At 39.3% G+C, this 24,716-nt stretch overlaps 4 protein-coding genes across 7 annotated transcripts; 3 read left to right on the top strand and 1 right to left on the bottom strand.

Moving 5' to 3' along the window:
• The first annotated feature begins 263 nt into the window (after nt 1-263).
• On the top strand, nt 264-5,801 carry polr3h (polymerase (RNA) III (DNA directed) polypeptide H). The gene is made up of 6 exons (XM_079456217.1): nt 264-641; nt 861-957; nt 1,048-1,134; nt 4,504-4,567; nt 4,772-5,003; nt 5,132-5,801. The coding sequence occupies exons 1-6, from the start codon at nt 531-533 to the stop codon at nt 5,180-5,182; spliced, it is 642 nt and encodes a 213-aa protein (XP_079312343.1). The 5' UTR covers nt 264-530; the 3' UTR covers nt 5,183-5,801.
• csdc2b (cold shock domain containing C2, RNA binding b) lies at nt 5,565-11,896 on the top strand. Of its 3 annotated transcripts, none has more exons than XM_079456218.1 (4): nt 5,565-6,047; nt 7,198-7,424; nt 10,636-10,758; nt 10,882-11,896. In XM_079456218.1, exons 2-4 carry the CDS (start codon nt 7,246-7,248, stop codon nt 11,042-11,044), a joined length of 465 nt encoding a protein of 154 aa, XP_079312344.1. In that variant the 5' UTR covers nt 5,565-6,047; nt 7,198-7,245; the 3' UTR covers nt 11,045-11,896. The 3 variants fall into 3 exon arrangements, with proteins under 3 accessions (XP_079312344.1, XP_079312346.1, XP_079312345.1); XM_079456220.1 differs by having other exon boundaries at nt 5,991-6,047; nt 7,235-7,424; XM_079456219.1 differs by lacking the exon at nt 5,565-6,047 and adding an exon at nt 6,295-6,421.
• A 143-nt stretch (nt 11,897-12,039) lies between these two features.
• Nucleotides 12,040-15,100, top strand: LOC306894098 (fucolectin-like). 2 transcript variants are annotated; one of them, XM_079456340.1, is made up of 8 exons: nt 12,040-12,076; nt 12,144-12,184; nt 12,306-12,335; nt 12,818-13,097; nt 13,172-13,308; nt 13,945-14,024; nt 14,188-14,278; nt 14,609-15,100. In XM_079456340.1, exons 2-8 carry the CDS (start codon nt 12,151-12,153, stop codon nt 14,629-14,631), a joined length of 675 nt encoding a protein of 224 aa, XP_079312466.1. In that variant the 5' UTR covers nt 12,040-12,076; nt 12,144-12,150; the 3' UTR covers nt 14,632-15,100. The 2 variants fall into 2 exon arrangements, with proteins under 2 accessions (XP_079312466.1, XP_079312467.1); XM_079456341.1 differs by lacking the exon at nt 12,306-12,335 and having other exon boundaries at nt 12,073-12,184; nt 14,609-15,099.
• Nucleotides 15,101-16,797: 1,697 nt separating this feature from the next.
• On the bottom strand, nt 16,798-23,135 carry pmm1 (phosphomannomutase 1). Its single transcript, XM_079457184.1, has 8 exons — nt 22,866-23,135; nt 22,372-22,489; nt 21,319-21,395; nt 20,940-21,031; nt 20,671-20,770; nt 20,527-20,602; nt 19,494-19,609; nt 16,798-19,425 (listed from the first exon to the last, which is right to left on the bottom strand). Exons 1-8 carry the CDS (start codon nt 22,947-22,949, stop codon nt 19,303-19,305), a joined length of 786 nt encoding a protein of 261 aa, XP_079313310.1. The 5' UTR covers nt 22,950-23,135; the 3' UTR covers nt 16,798-19,302.
• Between the last annotated feature and the right edge of the window lie 1,581 nt (nt 23,136-24,716).

The following is a 24,716-nucleotide window of genomic DNA, read 5'->3' as shown; positions in this document are numbered from 1 at the left end:
GTTAAATCTATGATATAATATATTAGATCTACGATATGTTACCCATATCGGTCAAACAGGATTATACACGCCATCTTATCATAAAGTCAAATGTAGAAACAAATAATTTCATTAAATTGCTTAATTTCCCACTGGGGTTGAATATATAAAGTTTGGGGGTTTTAAATGTTGGCAGATCACTTTACAGTAATGCGGTTTAAAAAGACGCGTTAAACAATTAGAAAGATTTCATCGAAGTTATTTCAGGAAGTGAGTGTGACGTCAGTGCCGTAAAGCGTCAAGCAGCCGTCGTGATTCGGCGCACGTGTAGCTGTTGTCATTCTGTGAGATCACATCATGGTTCTGAGTTCATATAGTTTATGAGCGCGCGGAATAACACACGTGCACTCTGCTGAAGTGAATACAGTATAAAGTCATTTAATGACGGAAAGACAATCCAGCGTTTACAAGCTGTGTCCTGTGTTGTTTCCGTCAGCTGGTCGCGGGTCAGCGCTGCTCTGTGTTTGATCGGTTCTGGTCGGGTTGAGAGGATGTTTGTGGTGGTCGAGATGGTGGACACGGTCCGGATCCCTCCGTGGAGCTTCCACAGAGAGCTGAATGACGCCATCGCCGAAGAACTCAACAAGAAGCTGGCCAACAAGGTGCAAACGCATTCTTTACACGAACATAAACACCACACACATACACGTGTTCATTCACACACCACGATCTGCAAACATCGCAGTTCAACATCCATCCTGAGGCATAAACATCTCACAGATGTCTTTGAAACGTCCACAGGACATCTGACAGCAGACGTATCAGATGGGGCTTGCTGATGACGTGTCTTTTGTGTAATGTTGCCTTGTGTACCCTTGCAGGTTGTGTATAAAGTGGGTTTGTGTGTCTGTCTGTATGACATCACTAAACTGGACGATTCTTACATCTTTCCGGGGGACGGAGCGTCACACACTAAAGGTTCTGAACTCTGTACTTATACTCTTATGGTCGGTTTATATACTCTTTCATTTATCATTCTCAAACTTCTCTCTCTTTCTCTCTGTCCAGTCCATTTCAGATATGTGGTGTTCCATCCATTCCTGGACGAGATTCTGTTGGGCAAGATAAAGGGCTGTAGTGCTGAGGGGGTTCACGGTGAGACACTCAACCTAGGGATTCTTCTCCCAAAAATGAAAATTCTGTCATCATTTCCTCTCCTTTGAGTTGTTCCAAATCCGTTGTTCTGATGAACACAAACGAAGATACCTTATAACCAGACAGATTTTGCCCCCCATTGACTCCAATAGTAGTCAAAAGTGCCCCAGAACTGTTTGCTGTCCTACATTCTTCAAAATGTCTTTGTTTGTGTTCAACAGACAAACTAAATGATAGTATTTATATTTTTCCTACTATGGGAGTCAATGGGGGGCAAAATCTGTTTGTTTATAATCATTCTTCCAAATGTCTTTTCTGTGTTCATCAGAACAAACACATTTGAAACGACCAAAAATGAAAATTCTGTCATCATTTCCTCTGCTTTGAGTTGAAGATCCCTTCCATTTATAAAAACCAGCTGATATGGTTTCTGCATGTTTACTGCAGTATGAATCCTGGGACCCGTTTCAATAAGGAGGTTCAAGCGACACTGAGTTAAAATATGAACTCTGAGTTGATTTACTCAGATAATCTCTACTCTGAGTTTTCTGTTTCAGAACAGCTGGTTTCAATCAGTTCAATCCACTCGGAGTAAGTTTACTCGAGGTTACGCGTATTCACCGCGGCTTTAAAAAGCCATCATCAATTGAGCGAAGATAACATGATTCACCATGGCAACGCCACGTGACAAAAAGCGTTCCGTTTATTTCTTGCAGACGAATTGGAGGCACTATATAAAAATGTGTCTATATATACACATTTACATGTAAGATATACATACATATATATATATATATATATATATATATATATATATATATATATATATATATATAAACACATATATACCTTCGGTTTTTGTCATGTAGGTGCAATCCTTCTGCAATAAAAAGAACATGGCAGCAGCTGAAAATAAAATATAAAAACATCCTTCAGTCCGGTGAGTTTAAATGCTCTTGCTTGTAGGATGCCTGACTGTGAAATGCTTGATATATTTAATAAACTGGCTTTGAAAGTTATGAGGATATGAGAACCGAGCACTGTGGCTATAGAAGACAGAAAACTGGCGATGCTTGCCCCTGCTCCAGCTGTGTGTAACGGAGTGAAGAGCTGTGCAGTGTGTAAGCCTCACTCCCTGACCAACAGACAGAGACGCTCTACGGCTCATCGTTAGAGCGCCCGCTTCCAATTCGGGCCAACGTCGGTCCGAAAACCGCGCGAGTGGGACCGGCTACATGTGCACCCAATCACAATGGGAAATCCTTAAGGGTATTTGAATTATTAGCTACTTCCAGAGGTGGCAGCAAGACCACATTTATTTGATCAGCTTATTCAGAAAGGCGTTCACCATTCACCTGTAATCCTATGAACCTCCTCTTTGATGGCTCTCACAGGAAGCTTAACACAAATGTATAAAAAGTGCTTGAGAGCGATTCACACTTTTCTTACTGCTATGCATACAGTTGCCTTGCTAACGTGATCTGCATCGGTGTTATAAAGAAAGCTTCCGTTAGCAAAGAAACGTGACCATAAAAATAATCTGCTCAGATGTAAGAGCGCATTCACGAGAGAGGTTTGTGATGTAAGGATGAAGCAGATTGTGGATATATTTAATGGACTGCAGCCCCGGATTGGCTAATCGGGAGCACCGGGAGAATTCCCGGTGGGCCGGTCAGTTTTTTTGGCCGCGAGGGCCGGTATTGTCATGGCACGGTTGAAATGTGGCTTTCCATAGGCTGCCTTTACTCACAGCAGCCCTAATCTTTTTATTTATTATTTTATCGCAGCCCCACTTAGAGCGCAGCCTGCAGGTTAATGATGACGTGATTATCTTTTGACTCCCTGGCCCCGCCCCCGACAGCGCCACTGCAAGTTGGTCAAAATAAAAAACCGTCAGAAATAAAAATGCGCAAAGGCGGCGCTGAAAAGGCCAGAATAAAAAGGAAGAAAGCTCTGGAAACTGACGCGGTCAAATGTTCTAAGCTGACCACATTTTTTCTCAAAATAAATGAAGACGACGAGACGGCCGGTAAGCTAACGTTAAGGTATTTAAGAATAGGAGCACTGCAAGATGCTGGCGGCCGTGCAAAACAAAATTTTCTGCAAACCAATAGGTGCAATCTAGCTCATTGTTAGAGCGCCCGTCCCCCAATCGGAACGACGTAGGTTCGAAGCCCGCGCGGGGCGAGTGGCACTGGCTATGCAATGAATCCGGTATAGGTAAAGTTGCAGAGACCAGTGCTCTGCTCAGGCGTTTATTAATGTTTTAGGGTTGTCCATGTTTCCCTGAAGCTACACTTATGCAGAGGAAAAAGAGATGAAACAATCATTAGATATCATTGTGAAAGAAAAGTCAGATAACAGTCCAATAGTTTTATTATTTAACATTCTTTATTTAACATACTTTAATTTGTAAAAAATATTTGAAGTTGTAAAGCAGATCTTTCATTAAAATAAATTATAGTGTCATTAGACAGTGCAATACATTTTATTTTAATCTTTTGTAATTTATATTTTTTTCCTCATTTCAATGTTTGGATATTTATGAACACTAATTCTTAAAGAAAATAGATTCTGATACTGCCCTGTTCTAATAAATCTTCACTGTGAAGCAAAACTTAGGCTACTGTATTTTCACTGAATGACAATGAATTCAAGGCTGTGGAGAACAGTGCGCTATTGCAGACTTAGGTTTTAATGATCATTATTTTAATATAGTCAGTCGTAAACTAAAGTGGGCCGGTCTAAGGCATGAAACTCCAGGGCTGAAAATGAGTCCCATTCCGGCCCTGATGGACTGTAAAGAAAAACTGTATCGCTCAAATAAAAAATCCTCCGGATATGATAAAACATCCTACACCATATATTCTCTCCCGACGTAAATTTAACTCTCTCCAAATGAATGCAGCTTCCTCATCTACGGGTACTGAATAAACGGACATTTAATGTCTGTGTTATAAACTTGTGCGCGATTAAGGAAAACGAATGAAAAAACAAACGGCGAAGGCAATTTCAACACCACTCGCGCTTCTAAAAGGGGCGGAGATTGAAACAAACCTCGGGTTAGTGAAATAAAACCTGCTCCAGACCAGGTTAGGTTCACAGAGTAGGTTACTATGGTTACTCACTCTAAGTATAATATACCTTGATTTCTGAAACGGGCTTGACTTACCCCGCGGTCACGGGTTTGATATACCTCGCGTTCTGAAACTGAAAACCCAGAGTATCCCGTTTTCTGGGGTTAACTTACTCTGAGTTTGCACTTACCCTGCTTTCTGAAACGGGTCCCTGTAGGTGATCAGTCTGTGTAGCCATACAAATGTCTTTAGACAGAGATAAATAAATCTGTGTGTGTGTTTGCTTCCGCAGTCACTCTTGGATTTTTTGACGACATCTTAATCCCACCAGAGTCGCTACAGCAACCTGCCAAATTGTATCCTAATCGTCTACATAATCTGCTCCTGAAAACTGAAAAATCATGATGACACGCATTGGTTTAGTTTCTTTTTAAACGTTTTTTCTATATAATTTATATTGTGGCTCAGAAGTTATTGAGAAACCATAATGAGTATTACACCGAGGTTAGCCATAAAAATGTAGCCACCCAGCATGCTTTGTTCCTTCACGGATGCCGCAGCGATGAGGCGGAGCAGGTGTGGATGTGGGAGTACGAGACCGATGAGGGCGCTCATGATCTCTACATGGACCAGGGAGAGGAGATTCGCTTTCGGATCATGGACGAGGTCTTTATCGACACGTCGCCCTCTGGTCCCAGTACAGAGAAGGACTCCACCAGTGCAGCAGGCACAGCGCCACCCGCTGGAACTGATGAAAGCACACAGCAGAAAGAGTCTCCATACACTCTCATAGTAAGAGAAGAAATCTCACCTCTTAGATGGAGCCGGGCCGTTCGTAACTCATAAACGGTTTTTCACATTTATAATGTCAAGTAATTCTTGTCAGAATGCTGATGGTTCAGGATCTGTCTGTCCCGCAGGCTTCCGTCAGCGAACCGGGTCTGGGTCTCTTGTCCTGGTGGAACGGTTAGCATCTCAGTATCCATAGCAACGGACTCATGAGCTTTACATCCTAAGGGGAAGTGACAGCTCCTCGGACCAATCAGAGAGCAGAGCCTGCTGACCGATACAAAACACAACAAACAGTTATTTATAAGCATTTGAATAGAATTATGGAGTTGTGATGTTTTAGGGGGGTTTAAGTTCAATAACAGGTTTGCTGTGTTCTCAGTTGTACAGAGAAATTCATTCCTATAAGATGAAAGATGTGTTTTGTTTGTTTGCCAGATTTTTCAACATTAAAAAGTAGTTAAAGGGGAAGTTCACCCAAAAATCAACTAAACATGTTTAACGTCATACGTGGGTGTGTGAAAATCACAAAGCTGATTTTTGGGTGAACTTCCCCTTTAAAGTGATTCAGGATTATGGGATCACGTTTGTTTGGTTCAACTGTTTTTACTGTACGTAAGACATGATATTTGTTGTTAAACTATGATGATACAGATTTAAGGTTATTTATGTAATACATTACATAATCGAAGTCCGAAAATGTTCGTGAGAATAAAGATACGTTGTTTTGATTTTTCAGTCCGTGTAGGTGTTGATGCTTAGTGTGAATGATGCTGGTTCGAATGGATCCTGTGACGTCATGATACAGTTTAGAGTTGACGTCGCTGTTCATCTAGAACAAATATTGATACGCATCTGTTGAATAATTTCATTACTCGGAGTCAATTGTTATTAAATGATTATGAACGTAGCGGCTGACGCATGTGACGCAATAACGCGTGCGGTGCGTCATCACGGGAATCACACGCACTTGAGTTCTGCTGATATATCACATGTGCTGTGATCTGACGGCAGGACAGGACGAGATCTCAACTCCAGACTGCTAAAGTAAGTTCATCATTCAGCTTCTTTCATCAGATGTTCGTTCATATGCTATAGCTTTAAACATATCAGTAAACCGAATAGATGCTTTGTTGCTTTGTTTTGGGGGGTTTGTTTGCCCCCATCCGCGTCTCAGAGGCGTCTATGCAACGCGCCCGCGACCCCAAACATGCTATGGTTTGAAATGCACGCATGACATTTGAATATTGACTAGATAGGCAGCATGCTAGGTTTGGGGACACGCCCCTCTCTCGCGAAGAAGATTCTGGAAGCGAGTGATGCTCACTTTTCTCGTTTGACGCTCCTGCCGTGCGATCCGTGTTTATCTGAGATGATGGTTTTGTGAGTGTAACGTGGGTCCTCGAGTCTGCTGTTTATTGGTGCGTTTATAATTAATCTACCGATACATAACTGAATGACACCGGTCGTGTGACGTCACACATGCACTGTGGCTTCAATAAACCTGCAGCCTTTTTTTATACATAAACGAAAATATTTGGGCTCGAGCAATATTCTGTCGCTGCATTTGATTGAAGTAGATTCATCAGATATTGCAGTTAAAGATATTGACTCTGTATAGGTTTGTTTTTTGTCTTCTCCTTAAAGAACATTATGGTTTCTTTTCTTTACATATTTGTCAATCAATTCCATCTTTACTTTTATGTATTTTACTGTTTACATAATTGTCATCGAATATCCTCATAGTTTTCCAGGTTTTTTGTACAATCTTGTATATTCAAGATTCAAAATTCAAAAAAGCTTTATTATGATAAAAAAAGTTTTACATTGCCAAAGCAGGAAGATTAAATATATTCTACAACTAAAAAAAATATTCTACATGTATTGAAAAAAAATCTACAAATGATTTACATGATCTGAGAACAGATTGTTACTGTTGATTTGCTGAATACACAGATCTGTCAGTCAAAGCATGTGGATGTCAGCATCATTCTGCTATCAGAAGAGTTGTGTACATAACACATAATACATTCTTCCGTATACCAGACACACACACACACACACACACACACACAGTGTCTTTGTGCTGTTCCACTGCACGTCTGTCAGGAAAACATGTGTGAAGGCAAACAGAAAACAGAGCAAAGTACACTGAGTGTGCGTCATCATCTCACGCTTGTGTTGTTTTCTGTTACAGATTGATCGGTTCATCTAAGTCTCTCTCTCACACACAGAGGCTTTGATCATGGCAGATGCAGATCTGTCGTCCCCACCGGACTCATGTCTGCGGTCTCCACGCTCAGCATCGCTCTCGCTGTCATTCCCCTTCATGAGAGAGGGCAGTCAGGTGTGGGACAGAGGAACCCTGCCGCCCGGAGAGTTACCCAGCCCACTGCCCATCAAACGCACACGCTCGTACTCAGCGTAAGACACACACACACACACAGAATCTATACACACCAGAGTGTTGTGTCAGTGTTGTGTGTGTTGTGTCAGTGTTGTGTCAGTGTTGTGTCAGTGTTGTGTCAGTGTTGTGTGTGTTGTGTTGTGTTGTGTGTGTTGTGCTGGTTGTTGCTCTTCTGTCGTGACAGGACTTGACGTATCTCGCCGTCAGGTTTGAGCTGATGGGCTTTTCTCCCAGTATGTATGAGATCTTGTCCTGTTGTTGTGTCAGTGTTGTGTGTGTTGTGTGTGTTGTGTCAGTGTTGTGTCTGTGTTGTGTGTGTTGTGTCAGTGTTGTGTCAGTGTTGTGTGTGTTGTGTGTGTTGTGCTGGTTGTTGCTCTTCTGTCGTGACAGGACTTGACGTATCTCGCCGTCAGGTTTGAGCTGATGGGCTTTTCTCCCAGTATGTATGAGATCTTGTCCTGTTGTTGTGTCAGTGTTGTGTGTGTTGTGTGTGTTATGCTGGTTGTCGCTCTTCTGTCGTGACAGGACTTGACGTATCTCGCCGTCAGGTTTGAGCTGATGGGCTTTTCTCTCAGTATGTATGAGATCTTGTCCTGTTGTTGTGTCAGTGTTGTGTGTGTTGTGTCAGTGTTGTGTCAGTGTTGTGTGTGTTGTGTCAGTGTTGTGTCAGTGTTGTGTGTGTTGTGTCAGTGTTGTGTGTGTTGTGTCAGTGTTGTGTGTGTTGTGTCTGTGTTGTGTCTGTGTTGTGTTGTGCTGGTTGTTGCTCTTCTGTCGTGACAGGACTTGACGTATCTCGCCGTCAGGTTTGAGCTGATGGGCTTTTCTCCCAGTATGTATGAGTAGGGATGCTCCGATCCACCTTTTTTGCTTCCGATACCGATTCCGATACCTGAGATTCAGTATCGGCCGATACCGAGTACCGATCCGATACTAAGGTAAAAATTTTAAAGTGCACAATTACTTAATAAACTACGTGCATTGCTGTGCAAGACATCAGGCTCGACTTAACATAAATTTCCTGACCCCGTAAAACAAAATAACAAACTAATGATTCACAAATTTAGTAAATAGTTTATTAAACCAGCACCGGTGCAAAACAAATGAAAAATAAAACAAAAGTGTTCACTATCTTTGGACAAAAGACATTCAAAATTAAAGTGCAAATTAAGCAGCTGAATATAACAACAGCTTCACTAGCTTGATAAACGGGTATAAATAAATGGAAACAAAATCTCTTAATAATTTTTAAGAAAGTGCAAAAATAATTAAAAAATCAATTCGCAAAAAAAAGCTGCTGAAATTGAGCAAAAAAGTAATAGCTTTACTGCTTTAGATATTCAAAATAACATGAATCAGATCTTTTTAATGCTTTAGTCACTAAAGCAAAGTCCACTTAACTAAACTAAAGTTTAGTGAAAATAAAATTTAACATCCATGGATGTGTGCGGTTAAACTTAAAAGCGACACGGGGGACACGTCGCAGCTCCAGATATCTGTTGTAAAACTCACCGCATTGACATCTTAAATTTTTTCGGATATGTGTTTGCTTTTTGACTTTTCGGTACAGTTCAAGGTAGAGTTAAATATTTACGCTTCGGCGTGTCGTACTGCGGCTCCAGGTGGTTTATAAGGAGTCTGAAGCCATTATTCGCAACGACGGACAGCGGTTGCCCATCCATAACAATGAAAGCGGTGGAACTTATTGGCGTAGCTGTTGTAAAATAACTCCAAATGACAGATATTTTGGCTCGCTCCATGCTGTTCGCTGCTATATGTTCACTTGTTCACGTGCACTACGTACAGAGCACGTTGCTAGCGTATGATGTCGCACGTTGCTAGCGTATGATGTCACACGTTGCTAGCGTATGATGTCACACGTTGCTAGCGTATGATGTCGCACGTTGCGCAATGCGCAGCCGCCCACGAGAGAGTTTTAGCGCCGGTGTCTCCATGAACTTTTACATCGTCTAGCACAAATTTTATGTCAGATCGGGTATCGGTGACAAATTGCACCGATACCCGATCTAGAATTTTATTACGTATCGACGCCGATACCCGATACGAATATCGGATCGGAGCATCCCTATGTATGAGATCTTGTCCTGTTGTTGAAACTGCTTGAAGTCTTTGTGGAAGTTTGTGAACTGGGGGAAGAATGTTTCTCTGATGTCCGTATAGTTTGGACACGAGGTTAAGAAGTGCAGATCTGTTTCCACTTGTCTCTGTGTGCAGTGTGGACACAGTCGCTCTTTGGTTAATTCTGGCTGGAGTTTGGGGTTCAGTTGGACACGTTTGGGGTTTTAGAGTTAGTTCTGAGATCAGTTGGATGAGACAACTTTTCTCTGGGTTCAGCTCCTGATGACGTAAGGCTTTGTGATGGAGTGATTCTGTATCGCTGTTCTTAAGGTGGTTATAGAATTTAATCGCTCTTTTTTGTATTTTAATTATTAGAGGATATAGTCCTAATTCTGCTCTGCAGGCGTTGTTTGGGGTTTTGCGTTGTACCCGTAGAATGTTTTTACACATTTCTGTTTGCAGAGTCTCAGTTGGGTGTTTGTCCCATTTGGAGAACTCTTGGTTGGTGAGGGGACCCCAAACCTCACATCCATAAAGTGCTATTGGTTCTATAACGGATTGGATTATTTTAAGCCAAATTCCAGCTGGGATGTGGATTTTTATATTCCTTTTGATAGCGTAAAAAGCTCTTCGTGCCTTGTCTCTCAGGTCGTTCGCTGCCTTGTTTAAGTTTCCGGTGTTACTGATGTTTATACCGAGATATGTGTAGTTTTGGGTTTGCTCTAAAGGCACGTTGTTGAGTTTAAAGTTGTGATGTTGGTTTTGTCGACTATGCCTTTTCTGGAATATCATAACTTTGGTCTTTTTAAGGTTCACTGATAGCGCCCATGTTTGACAGAAAGTGTGCAGGATGTCTAGATGTTGCTGTAGAGCCTCTTTTGTGGGTGACAGCAGCACCAGATCATCTGCAAACAGAAGGCATTTCACTTCAGTGTCTAGTAGGATGGGACCGGGTGCTGGTGACTGTTCTAAAGCCCGAGCTAATTCATTAATGTAGATGTTAAATAGAGTAGGACTCAGACTACAGCCCTGTCTTACTCCACGACTCTGGGAGAGGAAGTCTGTGTGCTTGTTGCCTATTTTAACTGCAAATTGTTGCCTATTTTAACTGTCTCTCTCTATCTCTCCGTCCCTCTCTCTGTCTCTGTGCAGGACTGTGACTGCAAACGCAGGCCCCGTCTTTAAGGGTGTGTGTAAGAACTTCTCGAGGCCTCAGGGTCACGGATACATCAGACCGGCTCATGGTGGTGAAGACATCTTTGTGCACATCTCAGAGTGAGAAGTCTCATCTCATCTACTCATCTTTTTCTTCATTATTGTTTTTTCCAGTAAAAGAAATTGTCGTGTTGGCACACATAAACGTTTTATTTGTGTTTCTCGTGTGTGTTGTGTTGTCAGTGTGGAGGGTGAATATGTGCCTATGGAGGGAGACGAGGTGACGTACAAGATCTGTCCCATTCCACCCAAAAACCTGAAGGTCCATGCGGTCGAGGTGACCATCACCCACCTGAAACTAGGAAGCAAACACGAGACCTGGTCAGGCCAGATCATCAGCGCGTAGACCCTGACCACCGTGTGTGTGTATGCGTGCGTGTCTGACTGGAACTACCTGACATATTTAAGATTTGTATGTGAAAGTAGATTTTAGTTTAGCCCGGCCAAACATGTGTTTAGTCTGGGACTAGACTTAAGACTTGTTAGTGAAACTGGGACATTAAATGATTTGATTAAATGTTGTAAATGTTGACAACACGCACCTGTTATGCAAACGACTTCAGCTCAACACATCTCCAATGGTAAAACATTTACTACAAACCATTAACATCAACCTACATCAACAACAAATAACATCAACCTACACGAGTAGTATTCAAAGTATTATGACTTCATTACTCGTCTTGAGTGACATCATGATTCATCAGCGTTTATTCTGTCATCTCTAGTGGAATATATTTAACATTGTTTTACACCTCTGACCTCAGTATCATGATTTGAGTGTTCTAAGATCATTTAAATTTACCTGTAGAGAATTCTGGGCAGAAAAATTTGTTTATACAAAACATGTAAGTGAACTCTGTGAGGACCACAGTAGGATTTCCCTACTGGAAACAAACACTGGAAACATTCAGAGATCAATCACATGTTTGTTATTCTGGTTTAAAAGAATTATATTTACAAAAGGCATCAATGTTGAAAAGATGAATCAAGCACAACATTTAGCTTTTGGACACATACACTTAGAAATTCAAGTGCCCTGAAGTGATCATGTTTTTTCCTGTAAATGCAAAGAATAATAATGATGCCGTTTTAAAGGCATTTGTCTGTGGAGAATCCGCTTCATTTAATAGTTGCTCATGAATTCTTTCTGTACTTGTGTTATAATATCATTAAAGATCTCTGGGTTTATACTGTATTGTCTGTCTGAAAGTGTCTTTATTCTGAAGTCATAACACAAAACAAGATTTGATTTGTAAATAAGTGTTTAGATGTGAAAGACATTGAGTGCTGATGTCATGATGAGGGTGGAGAGAGTCCAGAGGGCTGTGTTGATGTATTGCTAGAAGCTGAAGTGAATCTTCATCTGTAACCAGAGGTAAGTTCTGCTCTTAACCCATAAGAAACTCAATTCTCTTCTCTATTCTCATATTCCTTTTGTTCAGCAGCGACATGGACAAACTCATTCATCTCATTTTACTTTCTGGTGAGAAACACCATCATCTCATAGAACACACAAACATCAAGAAATGTAGTATTACCTAACAGAAAACTTCATTTAACTGATTTTCAGGTAAAAGCGTAAAGTTTTTGTTTTTCTTCGACAGGTCTTGTTTCTGCCGCTGGTAGTTTAGCAGGTGATCAATTCTTTAGATTCTTCACATAGAAAGGAGAGAGATGATGTAAATGATGGTTTTATTGTACACATGAGAATGTGTCTGTAATGCTTCATTCTGTTCATAATGTCTTTCAAGAGCTTCCAATGGAAATATCATCAACAGATTCTGATTTTTGCAAATATATTATAATTCATTTTACAATTTACAATATTTTGGAACACTTGATTGAAATATATATTCATAGTTCAAGTTATGATCTAAGTCATAAAACTTTCCAGTTAAACATTCCTATTATCAGGATCATTTGTATTTCAATGTGAGGTGAGAAGTTGTTCAGCTGTGAGTCTGTGGTTTATGTGTGTTGTGTCAATGAATCAAACTGATAGAACACATATGTTGAAACAGAGGATGATAAAGTCCTCATCCTCATCTTTTGTCTTGACTTTATATATAACTACAGATGGACTGAATAACTGTCTTTCAATATGTATATATTTTAGAGAATTTAGCATTGAAAGGAACAGCGACACAATCATCCACATGGAGTACCTGGACAGCTCAACGTGTCATAGATGGTATCAAAACTGGCCCATCTACTGTTCCATACTGCTGTCATACATCATCTGTAAGTAACCCATGGTGGAGGCTGGATCTTCGGGATATATATGACATCAGTACAGTGGTCATCACTGCCAGATCAGACTGCTGTTCGAATGAAGCCAGCGGAGCACAGATTCGTATCGGAGACTCACTGGAGAACAACGGAAACAACAATCCCATGTAAAGTTCTTCATGAAATCACTTGATTGATTTGTTTCAACAGCTCTGTAGAGATTCATTGATTCTCTCTCTAGATGTGCCGTGACTCCTGATTTTCTACTTGGTCAAAGCATCAGTTTCTCATGTCGTGGGATGTTGGGACGTTATGTGAATGTGGTCAGACCTGGAAGTACATCTATTCTCGCTCTGTGTGAAGTGGAGGTCTATGGAGGTAATCTCTTTAAATGTGCTGTTTGGTAGAGTCGGTGCATTTAAAATGTTACTTGTAACAGTGTGATATATTTGTTAATGGTGATATGAGTTGATGTGAATGTATGAATGAGACTGAAGTCAGTAAATGAGTGATTGATTTAAGAAGCTCCTGTTTGTATTCTCATCATCTCAATGACAGCTGCTCAACTACACAAATATATTCAGACTCAACACCCTTTTCAACGTCAACCAGAAAGCTTTTGTTTAGTTTTGGTTGTTCATTTACATGAGAGCAGTGACTGAAATGCAAACTATAAAGCAGGTTTGAAGGGTTTGAAAGTGATTCTGTCTCTGTGTAATTAATGTGTAGAAACGATGATGTCATGTGTATCACATTTTCCTTTGCAAAGTGTCATCAGCAGCTTTTGCATGTCGTGCATAGTTCAGTGTTTTAGTCATTTATCACAGATGCATGTGAACGGTCATCACTTTAACAACATTATCATCTGTAGCGAAACCACTTTTAGTCATGTTAATATAGTCGAGTGTTAAAGTAAAATGTCATTCTGCTTTGGTTCATTGGGGCCCAATGTTTCATCTAAATATCAGTGTTTTTATTAGTATGTGATTTTTTAATTCGATTTTTCTGTTTTAGTCCCCATGAGAAAAAGAACCTTTCTTCGGCTGAAGTTTTCCTCCAGTGCAGCTGTTGAGAGCAACAAAATCCTCCATCAGGTGAGAAAAAGAGTCTTAAGATAGAAAAGTAAATGTGATGATTGAAGACAGAAGTGATATATGAGAGTGTTTGATGTGTGTAAATATATGACATGAGTGATGATGACAGATGAGAAATGACAGTATGTTTCATGTGTGGATTGAAATATTTGATGTATTTTAGCTTCGGTCTGTTCTGGGATCACACATCTCTGATTTTAATCTGTCCTGGACACAACTACCCAAGAAAGAGAAGAAACCAATAGCGGACCGAGGCGAGTACACACACTTTACATCTACAGATCAAAAGTCTTTCGTGTGAAAGTGTTCACAGTAAATCATAATGTAGTGTTTTAGGCGAGGAACACACAGATATCCAGAAGGTTCACAGATGAAGTTTAGATGCTGATGTGTTTGTTTCATTCAGATTTCTATTGCATGTGTCACTACAGTTTGAGACTGAAGACGTATATTCATAAGAACAATCTGAAGAGTTGAAACCATAGTTAACTAATGATGCTTTTGGGAAATACACACCTGTTCTTTACTATAAACTGTAATCAAATATATTGATTATTTCATCTGAATCTTTGTTTTATTTACAGGTTCTTGTGTTAAACATCAATAACTGGATAATTCAAATCTTTCTATCTGATTTTTTTATTCAGTGATTTCTATTATTGTTCTTCTCTATTATTGATGTTGTATGAATGACGTGGTGTTTACATGGCTGCTGATGTCATCATTTCAATGTCATTATAGTCCGCCTCATTGTGTTTGTGTTGTGTGTCAAAGCCTGATAAAGAGATAAAGTGTGTAGAACAACAATAGCGTGTTGATATATTGATCATATTTAGTTCTTTTAATAGCATCACATCTTAAACATGTACGATCCTTTTAAAACTCTGATTCGTCATTTCTATTTCCCCAGTTTTATTAACACTTGTTTATTTTCTATAAACTGCTCATATGTGTGTATTGAGTATAAAAGTGACACATCATCAGGTGTTGTGTGTCTTCTGCTGCATCTTCAGCTCCTGCTCACAGTCTTCTGAGCTTTTCTTCAACATATTAAAAGTCTTGCTCAATACGGCTCAGATCAGTCAAGAATTATTCAGTTTACGTCTTTATTAATACACGTGTAGGCTACTTATACTATGCCCTTAAAGTATGTACTGGTTTTGTTATGGAATAGTATATACATTTTAGTGCATAGAAAATCAATATGCATACTAACAGGAAACAGAAGTGGCCATTGTTTTCTATATGACAGTGTGATTGTTATTACGGTATTTAATTTAACTCATGCAGTGTAGCGTCACTAAACTCCGCCCTCTCGTGGTGAGTTGTGGGAAATTTCAGCCGTTTAAGTGTTCATGGACCTGCACTTTGAACTTCCACCAGTAGACCATCCGGTACTTTGAGAAGACCTGTTTCAGCATACTATGATTTGGGACATACTCATTCTATTTTTTAATACTATTTAGCACGGATAGTCCAATGCGTGCCTGTGAGGCGTCACAAACTTTATAATTTCAACATACTATATAGTGATTTGGGACATACTTATAGAATTTTAGGGCCGATAATGTTAAAAAAAGCCACCGCTTGGACCTGAAGTCTCCCAAACAAAGGTGTTGCGTAGACGTGCAGTGTTTGTCCATAGTTTGTAAAATTTGAATAGTTAGTCAAGAGTGGCAGTATTCAAAGAGACCATTCATGTACCAATGATCCACCTGCGCTCTGCAGGTTGGGCGTTATGATGAAAACAATATGTGAATTAATTCTCCCACGACAAATGACCAAATCAAACATTCTTTTGACCTTCTTTCAATCTGTAGTTTCCTGATGCGCTCCAGTCTGTCGCTTTCTGTCTCACCTGCAGTGCTCGTGCACTGATCCGGCCCAAACCTGACACTTAACTCCGGCCCAATATAAGCATGGAATGATGCTGTTTGCCAGATCTGGACCACAAGCAAGCCAAAACAAAGGTGCATGTTTGCCAAGAGCAGATCAAATAAAGCAGAACTGACCTCTCTCTTTTAAAGGAGTAGTTCATCCTCATAATGAAAATCTGTCATCTTGTCATTTCAAACCTGTAAGACCATCTTTCTTCTGCAGAACACAAAAGAAGAAACAGTGTATTTAGAGAAATGTTGAACAGCATAAAGGTCTTCTGAAGCGCATCGATGTGTTTGTTTAAGAGAAACATCTCTTATCTCTTATAGAAATATCTCAGGGGAAAGAGAGACCTGCCGCTTGCAGGACAACACTGGCGACGTTTTCTCCTTCCCAACAGAAAGTGTTGTGGAAAATTGATCTTGTAGTTTCAAAAAATTGCTCAAACAAAGAAGGTCCAGGTGTCAAAGAGTAAACTTTATTTATTTGAATCAAACAAAGTGAGATCTTCCCAAAGCATCTGAAAATACAGTGTTCTTCAGCCCATAGTTATAGTAAAACTGGTGCAGGGGGTTCGTCTGTTACACCAATCAGGTTAATTCCCTTTATCTCTTATTTTTAATAACCAATAACCCTGCTTCTGCCACCAATAGATCACAGGCAACAGGATGCGTTTTTAATTGTGGTTGGCGCATACACAAATAATTCATGTTCCCATATTTGGACACTTTTCCGGTTCTCTTCCGGTGAAGCAACTTAGTGAACTCATAAGGTGTCCTTGGCCATATGCAATAAGTTAAATTTAATTGGATTTGTCTACCAAAATGTGTGTGGGGTACGTGCAGGTGTTTTAAGTAAAAGTATTCAATGCATTAGAGGAAAGCGCCTAAGTTTTCTGTATCTCATCCTCTGAACTTTATTTGAACTTTAGGCCTCTATGATAAATACATTGTTTTCTATGATAAAAACGTTGTTTTCAATGATAAATACATCGTTTTATATGATAAATACATTGTTTTCTATGATAAAAACGTTGTTTTCAATGATAAATACATTGTTTTATATGATAAATACATTGTTTTCTATGATAAAAACGTTGTTTTCAATGATAAATACATCGTTTTATATGATAAATACATTGTTTTCTATGATAAATACATTGTTTTCTATGATAAAAACATTGTTTTCTATGGTAAATACATTGTTTTCTATGGTAAATACATTAAAAACATTGTTTTCTATGGTAAATACGTTAAAAACATTGTTTTCTATGATAAATACATTGTTTTCTATGGTAAAAACATTGTTTTATATGGTAAATACGGTAAAAACATTGTTTTCTATGGTAAATACATTGTTTTCTATGGTAAATACATTAAAAACATTGTTTTCTATGGTAAATACGTTAAAAACATTGTTTTCTATGATAAATACATTGTTTTCTATGGTAAAAACATTGTTTTATATGGTAAATACGGTAAAAACATTGTTTTCTATGGTAAATACATTGTTTTCTATGGTAAATACATTAAAAACATTGTTTTCTATGGTAAATACGTTAAAAACATTGTTTTCTATGATAAATACATTGTTTTCTATGGTAAAAACATTGTTTTATATGGTAAATACGGTAAAAACATTGTTTTCTATGGTAAAAACATTGTTTTCTATAGTAAAAACATTAAAAACATTGTTTTCTATGGTAAAAACATTTTTTCAGATTCTTTTCAGATGGGTTATGATAGAGAGCAACAGGGAAGATACAGATATAAAGAAGAATAGCTTAATTCAAATAAAATACTGTTGTTTACCGTCTTCGAATGTTGATCTGTTCATAAAGTCTGAATGCTTATTTTCACAGACAGGCTTTGGTAAATATTTTTGTTGGTTTTGTGTGTGTGTGTGTGTGCAGGAACAGGAAGTGATGAAAGCTTGAAGGAAAGTTAAAGAGATGGAGGTGAATATAGAATACGTGTCAAATGAGTTGTGTACTTTAAGACTAATGAAATGAATGAGTGATTCACACTTCTGTCATTTAGAACTGTGTCAACATTACCGTCAAATCACACTGAAATTCATTTAGAAAACACATATCCATTTACTACAAATATTTATAACAAGCATGTTTATGATTCCAGACATGTTAACAATCATCACTTCGACGAGTCAGGAGTGTCCAAACACCATTTACTCAACACTAAGAGTAAAGAAAACATGATTTCATCATCTGTAACAAAACATTCAATTTACTCACAGAATCTCTTTCAGAGTCACACAGAATTAAAGTGTTGAAATCATCCCCATCAGATATGTAATAGTGTTACTGTTCCTATTTAAACAGAAATGATAGACAGATACTGTGAGATGTTTTGGGATTAATGAACACACACTCACAGTTTTTCAGCAGCGGTATTTGCAAGGTTAAAAGCAATCAGATAAACAGTGACTTTATAAATGTGTCTAAATCTCTTTCACAAATCAAAACTAGTGCAGTGTACACAGAATGTGACTCATGTTAATAAATATCCATCTCAGACTGAATACCTCATACTACAGACGTCCACCCAAACAAACACACAATGTTCCTATAATGTTAACTTTTGCTTTCATTACATTAGAACAACCAATAATAATGTTCCTGGAAGTTTCTCTAGAGATTTCGTTTTTAAGAACTGTTCTGCAAACGAAATACGGTTTGCTGAGACAATCTGACAAATTATTTAAAGTCCCTGTGAAATAAAAAAATTACAAAGCATATTTTGTCATGAGATATTGCAGCGTTGACTTAAAATATTATATCAATGTGCGTCATTCTCTTTAAAAATCTGGTGCCCTCAAAAGCACTTCCTTTCTGTAATGACTATCCGTCTTACATTAACACTTGGGGGAGGCATCCGTTAACTCCTCCCCTTCAACAGTCGGTCTGCTGCCAGTTCCATTTCAAAATGCAATGGCTGTTTTTACACATCCAATTAAATCACAGAGAATGACGAAAGCCACGCCCACTCGTTTTCTCATTAGAAATGCCATTTCACTTGGAAATGCGTCGAAATACGGATTGCAACTTCCTGTTCAAGGGGACTTTAAAGTCTTGTTTTCTAAAAAATACTAATACTAATTCCTTAATTACAAGATTGGCATTGTTAACACATTATCAATGAATTTCGCTACATTTTTTTATACTTAACATCTCAATAAACCGAGAAAATATTTGTATGTAAAAGTATCTTAGATTACACTGCGACGTTAAAAAAAGACAAGACTGAACAGAAAATCATTCAAATAAAAAACACAGTAAAACAGCAGAGGAAATGCTGAGGAGTCTCTTCATCATTCATCTGTGATGTTCAGTAGTGGTTTAATAGCATCAGTCAGTACTCCGGGTGTCCTGCGGAGGGCGTCACGACTCATTGGGTGGAGTGTTGAAGAACATCTCTCTGCAGAGACGCACAGTGTCTTCAGGAGAACAAACCGTGAAGCCGATGGTTCGAGGGTCCTCGAAGATCTCATAATCGTTCCCACCCTGACGACAGAAAACGGTCCATAAATCACCTGAAACACACATCCACATACACACACACACACACTCACCAGCGATGTTTCATTGCCAAAGAAGTAGATGGTGTCCAATCCCTCCTGCTCCAGAACCTCCAGACACAGACGTTTATCCCAGCCCTCCGGAAACACGTCGAAACTGATCAAACCTCCTGAAACGACACACAGCACCAGTGTTAAGAGAATGGAGTATGTATACTAACTAAAGAGCATAGTATAATGTGAACAACACTAGATAGTGTGATATTCTGAATGAACAAACTCCATATACATTCACCAGAGTAAACTTTACCACAGTAATAGACAACTGTGTGTGTGTGTGTGTGTGTGATACATGAGTGCTTGTTGACAGGATTGAGAAACTTCAGGACAGAACTGTTAAAAATTTATTTATGTTTTCACCAAACACACGCTTATCTAAATAAGGACGACATTTCTATTTAGCTAAACTATGACGATGATGTTTTTCATTCAGTACTAAGACAAACACATGTTGATGTAATCAACCAAGCTAACACACACCCAAAGCTTTTGTGTGTTATTTGATGTGGTTGTGTACACAAACGTTCAGTCTCCGGCCTTTAGTCACATTCCACTGCTAAACCAACAGCTGCCGGAGCAACGGCCAATCAGAACGCTTGATTACCTCACACACACCCCTGGGCGCCTCCCCTCATTCATGCATTACAATATGAAAGGAAACAACATGTGAGTGTTTTTATTTATCGTTCACGGCAGGGAACAAATGAGTGTGTGTGTGTGTGTTTAACATGAGATCAATCTGACACAACTTCTCAAAGATGTTTATCGTGAAGCTCAGATCATCAGTTTTTGTCAAATGTTAGTACAGGTGTGCGTGTAGATATTGAAATGAGCAGCAGCGTCACTAATATTATATATATGTGTGTTACTAATATTATAATCACAAACAGGTTTTCAAGTAAATAGACACGAGCACACAATCTGTGTTAAATGTGATAAGACACAGAATGCTGTCTTGTATGATGTGTGTGTGTGTGTTGTCCACCAATGATGAACAGATCGGTGTGATGTCATTTCCTGTTTGTACCTCTGGTGAAGCGCAGTCCTTTTCCTGCGAACTCTTTCTGCAGCGCTGCCACAAACTTCTCCCGTATCTTCTCTCTCTGTTCAGAACGAGAGTGTTTATTACTCGCACTACACACACACACACACACACACACATCAGCATCACCTTATCAATCTCAGAGAACTCCAGACGCTCCTCTAATGTGCAGCTTCTGCCGATGGGTGAGATGTTCAACATGCCGTTACGAAACTCAATGAACGTCCCTCTGACAACACAAAGAAATGACATGAAGATGGATTTATATATGTTAGTGTTTTCTAGGATCTGTAAGGATCAGGGGATAAAACATACAGTTTGTACAGTATACAACCTATGGACTGTCCCCACGGAGAAAATAAAACATACATGTGTGTGTGTGTGTGTGTGTGCGTTACCTTTTCTTTGGTAGTTTCAGCAGGCCCATGTATCTGAGACAGAAATTGATCAGATCCTGCAGTAGTTCTTCTCCCAACTTATTCTGAATGGCCTGAAAAACACAAGAAACTGGTATAGATGACCAACACACACACACAAATGCACAAAAAAAACCACACAAACAAACAAACAAACGAGTACACACAAACAAACACAAACACACACCCACGCACACAAACAAACACACTAACAACCTAACACACACAAATATACTCGCACAAACAAACACACAGGACACACTAACAAACACACACAAACAAGCACAAAAACACACACACACACCAACAAACACACACACACACACATAAACAAGCACAAAAGCACACACACACACCTCACCTGTTTGGAGAGAAGTTTGCAGTCTTTATACTGGACCGTCCCGTTCTCAGCAAACACATAATCAAACTTGTGAATGACTGACGACAAAACAAAAGCCAATCAGAGATTCATTCATCAACACATCATCATTCTCATGTGTTTAACACTGTTCTCCGTCATGACAGATAATAACATTAAATATCTGTCCCAGCACAGGATGACTGAGAAAATGGACCGACAACCTCATAGCGCTGCTGCATTATGACACAAATCATAATCGCCATTATTTGGCCAATATTAAGATCCCGGTTATTTATCCTGATTACTCATTAACCTTTAAAACAACATAGAATCTATAAATAACTTTGCTTTTAAACTCTGAAATATCACAGCTGAAGAACTGTAAAGGAGAGGTGTGCGCTGTGATGTGTAACACAAGAACAGAGAGGATCCTTGACAGATGGGATGTGGCACAATAATCCTTTACCTCCATTATTCAGTTTTGTAATTAATGACGGATCATGTGACGTCAGAAGTGTGTTTTAAAAGTGTGTGAAAAGCATTTTTTTCAGAAATAGATATTTGTAATTATTTTAAGAGTCTCACTGTGATGTGATGGGTATCAGTGCTCGTGCTCTGCCTTTATCTTTATCTAATGCTATCAGCGGCGCGTCCCTTTAAAAACATCCACCCAGGAAAACCAGTTTCTAGACATTCTGACCCTGAAACCTGCTCTGACCCGTCACACATGGACTGTGTGTGTGTGTGTGTGTGTGTGTGAGAGTGTGTGAGTGTGAGAGTGTGTGTGTGTTAGTTTGAGTGTGGGTGTGAGAGTGTGTGGGTGTGTGTGTGTGTGTGTGAGAGTGTGTGAGTGTGAGAGTGTGTGTGTGTTAGTTTGAGTGTGGGTGTGAGAGTGTGTGTGTGTGTGTGTGTCTGTGTGTGAGAGTGTGTGTGTGTGCGTGTGTGTGTGTGTGTGTGTGTGTGTGTGTGAGTGAGTGTGTGTGGGTGTGAGAGAGAGTGTGTGTTTGTGTGTGTGTGTGCGTGAGAGAGTGTGTGTGTGTGTGTGTGCCTAACCTTCATCTCCGTCTCCGAGTTGTTCTGCAATCTTCGAATAGTCAGATCCCCCGACCACTCCAATCTTCACCTTCTTACGTAAATCCTGAAAGAATTCATCCAGCAGAGGGTCTATCTTCTGCACACACACACACACACACACACACACACACACACACACGTGATGGTTTATCATAACAATGAACACGTTTCAGCAGAAGTAACCACAGAACAGCGCGTTCAACGCAAACACGCGCTATAACGACACTTACAGCACGTAACGCTTTAAATTATGAAATCAAATATAAATTGTTGTTTAAACACTGAACGCAAATGTTTTCAGAACGCTGCGGTATATCGCGTATACGTGCAGCACGAGCGTTACGTTACAACACACGCGCGCATGCGCACTCGCGAGGTCAGTGATGTAAATATAAACATCACGTTATATCGCTGTTCTCTCGCGAAAGATGAGACGAAACGTCATAACGATATCATATAAAGTGACGTCTTACCTCTCTGGGAGGCGTCAGCGTTCCGTCCACGTCAAACAAACACAAAACATTGCGACCACCGGCGACACGCGCTTTAATGTCCATCACAGCGGCTTTAAAATCACATCAGATCAGTCAGAGTCAGTTACACATCACACTGACGCGAAAAGAATCAAAGCGACACACAGTCTCTGTCCTAAAAGTGCTGCGAGTGTCCTGAAGTCGAGCAAGAGTAAATACTGCAGACTACATCATGATCACTACTGAGTGTGAATGAACCAAGGGAGGGACGGGCTCGGCCAATCAGAAGTGACGAGTCTGGACCCGTGACTGAAGTGGGCGTTACCACGGTGCGGACACGTACACATTACAACACGTGTTACAATATATTTACACAAACACATCGCAATTTCAATATTAGTCTTTGACGAACGTTTTAATAAAAAACATCTCCCGCGAATAAGGCTTCATTAAATGTATTATATTTCGAAGTGATTATGCAAATAATATTTCTGTGGATGACAAAGAAAAGTTTTTTTAGTTTTTCTTGTACGAGATTTTCTCTCTCAAACACACATACAGAGTATCACACAAACAAACAAACAAACAAACAAACAAACAAACAAACATGGCTTCATCATGTATCTCATTTGTATGGTGAGATTGGTTCCAAAATGAGATAAATCAGTTTGTTAAAAATCATGATTTTATTGTGCAGTCCAATGAATATCAATCAAACTGCAGTTGGTTTGTTTTGATGTAAGCCAGAATAATTCAAAAATATAGCCAACAAACACCATAAAAACATGATAACATAATAAACATGATTTAAATAGAACAGAAGTTGTCAAACTCTTCGTATGTAAACCTCTCATTTGGCATGAATGTGCACAAAGCAGGTTTGGCTCATTATTCGTGTGTAATTGTAATTTAATTGTAATTTCATTGTGTTACAGCGCCACCTGCTGGACATACAGACTGACCTCAGACCAACCTCTGACTGACACTTGACACACAATGGAAACCAGTGGTGTTTAGTTCTTTTGTGTTCTGAATACACCAGGAGACGGTCAGCAGGAGAGGTCCATCTTTCTCTCCTGAAGCTTTATCTTCTCACGGACCATCAGAAGATTTCAAACAGGAACTCAGATCTCAATTGTTGAGTTTGAATATATTTCTGCATTGTATATTTGATCCGCGTGATGTTAGTTTTATGTTGGTTAAAGATCTGTGTTGTTAAAGTGTAAGTGTCAAAAGTGTCTGCAATCCATCAACAGATTGAGCATAAAGAGAGATTAAAGATCTGTCATCTGATTGGCTCTCTCCATCACATCATCATCTTGCCGTTCTCCATGTAAGACATTTTTATGAGCGTTGTATTGCAGACACACAATCACACTTTATCTGATAGACCTTCAGCAGTTTTACAGCCTCACGCGACCTTTGATCTTCACTTCAAGCCTTTCTGTGTATATATACTTCAAGTTTATATGTGGAAGTCATGTTTTAAATTGTACATTACAATTGTGTAAATTGAGTACGACAAAATATTTTAACTGAAATGTACAAGTTCAATATTTGGGGAACATTTCCAGTTGATCAAGTGCACTTTGAAGTACACACTCAGTAAAACACTAGTTTAGTAGTTTTTATACTGCAAGCATACTTTTGAGATTTCTTAAAGTAAATTTACATTACTTTTGCATGTAAAGTGTGATATTTGTGCTTTTATTTAGTTAATAAACCTTTACTTCAAAGTAGACTTGCACTTAGAACACATCCCGATACTTTTATGTGATGGTTTCCTCCATCAAGAGATTGAGTTTGAGTACAGAGCACTGTTCTGTCAGTATAAGTGAAGTGTGCACTTAC

Source organism: Barbatula barbatula, assembly GCF_947034865.1.
Source record: "Barbatula barbatula genome assembly, chromosome: 5".
Lineage (NCBI taxonomy): Eukaryota > Metazoa > Chordata > Actinopteri > Cypriniformes > Nemacheilidae > Barbatula > Barbatula barbatula.
This window is presented reverse-complemented; position numbering and strand designations above follow the sequence as displayed.